The following is a 3,478-nucleotide window of genomic DNA, read 5'->3' as shown; positions in this document are numbered from 1 at the left end:
TTCACCTGATCCAATTCCTTTTCGTGTCGCACAATCATTTGATGGCGTTGCATGAAGCACAACTCCTTTACATGCCGCTTGGACAGTTGATGGCGTTCGTGTAATTGCTTCTCTTCCAATTCCCAAAGTAACGCTTCGCGTGTACGCATGRCATTTTGCTTTTGTTGTAGGAAATTACGATTGATGGTGGCAAGATGATCGCGATGTTTTTCGCTTAAGCGTCGCAATAGCAATTCATGGCGTTCTTTGAGCGAATCGAGGAAGGCGCGCTCTTTCTCCTCATGATCGAGCTCCATGGCGGAACGACGTTGCTTGAATTCGTCCTTACGTTTATCTTTGGGCAGCAAGTCAACCTCTTGTTTTAGCAAACGGATTTCTTGTTTCAAATTCTCACGGAATATTTTCAATTCCTGTTCTTGATCGGAACGTATGCGTTTCGATGAGCTACGCAACTGTGAAAAGAAAAGAAAATTTAATTTTTTTAGAATTTTTAGCACGCCAAAATTAAAGAAAAGGTTTGTTGTGGCCACAGCAATYATCCTTGAAGGAATTTGGGATAATGCTGTTGTTCTTGTGGCGGTTGTCTGACCCYGCTTGGGTGGAAAGGTTCAGGTTGGGTTTAATCGAAGCCATCTAACGGTAGACCCAGGAAAAGTGCTGTTTCGAAGGGTCGGACCATAAGGAGAGGATGCTAGATGGGTAGGGATCTCTGAGCATGCAAAGAGGTGGTTAGAGTCAAGCGGGGACTCATTGTACAATGGACTTATATTTAGTATGTCAGAGTCAATTCTAGATAAGTAGKAGTTTATCCGSCTACTGTATCCAGAACGAAGTTGCGCAAAGGTCAYTTTAGATTCCATAGGCAACTCGAACACTTCGTCTGCAATGGGTGCTGTTTTGACTTCAAGTACGCCATTCACTGAGTTTGTGTGGTCGGCGTATTGTTTCATGTCACAAAGAAAGATCACTTGAAGTTCCTAGGAGGTGGGAGCCGATTGTAAGGCTGATTTCTGCGAAAACATCCAAGCAGAAATTTCCTGGAGAGGAGTTCATTATGTTAGTTGATGCGGACCTCGCTTTGCAATGATATCAAGAGGTTCGACATTARCGAGGAGAGGGCACCACGGTGAGGACCCAGTTGTCMGTCAGTCAAGCAAGTAACACAAAAAAGAACTTTACACTCACCTCACTCTCCTGTGCCTGCTCCGTGCGCTCAATCAACTGCTTCTGTTGCCGTGCCAATGTATCCATATCTGCTTCGTAGGTCTTCTCCAGCGAAATGCGCTCCTGTTCGAAACGACGATCCTGTTGCTCGCGCGCTATTTGCTCCTTCAATTGCAAATCGTTYTGCTGTTTCTTCTCCTGCTTTTGCAACATTTTCAATTCACGCAACTCTTGCTTACGGAACACATGATCATCGTATAGTCTGCCGGACTCCTCGTCACCGTATATAACACGACTTGTGGTGGTSGTCACCTGTACACCATCGATTTCGAATTTTCGCGTACGTTTTCGTGTCTTCTTACGTAAATTACGTAATTCGATTTCCTCTTTAGTCGGCCCAGTGGGAGCTGCTATCTTCGGCGCACCCTGTTTTCGTCGTATGACAACTTCCTCATCTTCGGGTATCTTCGTGCCCATTATGGGTGTCTCCGCCTCATTACGACTATCATGACTAGTTGTGGTGCCGATGCTCTCAACGTCACTCTGATCAACCGTTGCAATATTCAAGCCGACAGCGCGTCGTACCACACCGCCACTCGAACGCAACGAACCGCTATCGCTTAATGTACGCGAATCCATAGAACCCACGCTATTATCTGGTGACGGTCGTTTGCCGACACCAATGTCTTGTGGTGTATTACGATTTATGATAATATTTACATCTTCGGTCGATGTRCCTGCGATAATTTGGCCGTTTTGGTGGTTGTTGTTATTGTGATTCTTTATGAATGGTCGTTGATTATTCAGATTGTTGTTGTCGTTGYTGAGTGTCGTATCATATTGATCGGTATTTAGATGACTACTATCCTTGACCTTRATCTCATCGCCAACAGTCACAACAGACACGTGACTAGTGTCCATTAGATGTTCGCTGTGTTCGTGACTGCCGGTGGCTGTATTGTACGCAGAATCATCATCCACATACGATGGGCTAACTATTAGCACCTCACTTTCGTCTAATTTGCGCGCACGCGAACCTTTACCGTGTATGGACTGATTACTATCGGCGTTCATATCAGCCTTGTCCGTCTCCTCGGTGTTCTCCTCGCAAACGGCCACTATCATCGATGACTGACGGGGTGAAACCGGTGAATCGCCCAGACTGTCATCGAACGAAGTGAAATCATCATCAGTTGAAGATTCCGGCACATGTGTGCTCTTATTCAAATCATTCGAAACAATGATCACTTCACTTTGCGGCACTGCAGCCGATGCGGCAGCCGGCACTGAATTGTCAATTATGACCGGTGGATGCGTGCTGGTMACAACTCTTATCTGACTGACGCCAGCTTCCAAGCTATTGGGATGAACTATATTTTGTTGTTGCTGTTGTTGTTGTGCCTGATTGTTGAATGCACGAGTTGGCGTGCTGGTTGGCGAAGCCTCGCTATTTATGGTGATAAGCGAAGTGCTGGAGCTGAGCGTAGCACCACTCTTTACCGACGACGACGAAGCGGAATTCACCGAAACCGCTGCCGAAGATGTGGTCGGCGATGGTGGTGCTGGCACTTGCGCTTGCTCTTGTACAGCTTGTGCGGCAAGCGTTGTTTGTACATCGATTTCCACATTTTTGGTCAGCTCGATGGGCACCGTCATGGGCGCTAGCGGTGCTGGTGTACGTTCTTCGTTGCTGCGTTTCTCCGGCTCAGCGCGTGCAGTAGCAGTAGCCGCTGCGGGTATCGGTGCTTCGGTCGSCTTGGTGATTACAGCAGCAGTAGACGGTGGTGGTGGCGCTTTACCCTTCTCCTTTTTGGTGATCTGTTTATTGAAAAGSGAAAAAGTTTTGTAAGTAAAAGGTGTCTTAGTTAGGAAATGTATGCATTACTCACCTTCCTATCGGCGTCAACGCCTCTCTCAGGAAGACTATCAGCAGCTTCGTTGGCAGCGTTGGTAGCAACTGCTTGCTTACTGACCACTCCARCTGTTGAAAGCGTCTTATTACTCGTGTCATTATCTTTGGGCGCATTATTAACGCTAAATATTGGTTCATCCTCTTTGGCCCCCTTAGAAGATGGTGTTATATTATTTTCAAGAGTTTTTTGCAAAACAGGTGAAGCATWCTCTGCAGCTCCGCCTTGTTGTTGTGATAGTTTACTTTGTGGTATACTATTTGTTTGATTTGGTTCTTTAGAGTCCATAGATACTGATGTTGGGGTACCTGGAACTAAATAAATCGTATCATATGGCTAGGCTTGGCACAAGAACAACGAATGCGTGTGTGTATATGTGTATGTGTGTAAGTGTATAGAAAGTT

At 46.1% G+C, this 3,478-nt stretch overlaps 1 protein-coding gene across 1 annotated transcript in view; it reads right to left on the bottom strand.

Annotated features, from left to right (window-relative positions):
- The window catches only part of LOC108968257 (serine/threonine-protein kinase 10), a gene marked incomplete in the record, with an annotated part of 12,373 nt that overhangs the window by 4,164 nt on the left and 4,731 nt on the right, over positions 1 to 3,478 (bottom strand). Inside the window, 3 exon segments of the mRNA XM_018932174.1 lie at positions 1 to 452; positions 1,186 to 2,982; positions 3,054 to 3,382. Of these exon segments, the coding sequence (XP_018787719.1) occupies positions 1 to 452; positions 1,186 to 2,982; positions 3,054 to 3,382 (2,578 nt within the window).

The sequence above is a fragment of the Bactrocera latifrons genome, unplaced genomic scaffold (assembly GCF_001853355.1).
Source record: "Bactrocera latifrons isolate USDA-ARS-PBARC rearing strain unplaced genomic scaffold, ASM185335v1 scaffold_207, whole genome shotgun sequence".
Classification (NCBI taxonomy): Eukaryota; Metazoa; Arthropoda; class Insecta; order Diptera; family Tephritidae; genus Bactrocera; species Bactrocera latifrons.
The sequence above is the reverse complement of the archived record's forward strand: the minus strand, read 5'-3'. Positions and strand labels throughout refer to the sequence as shown.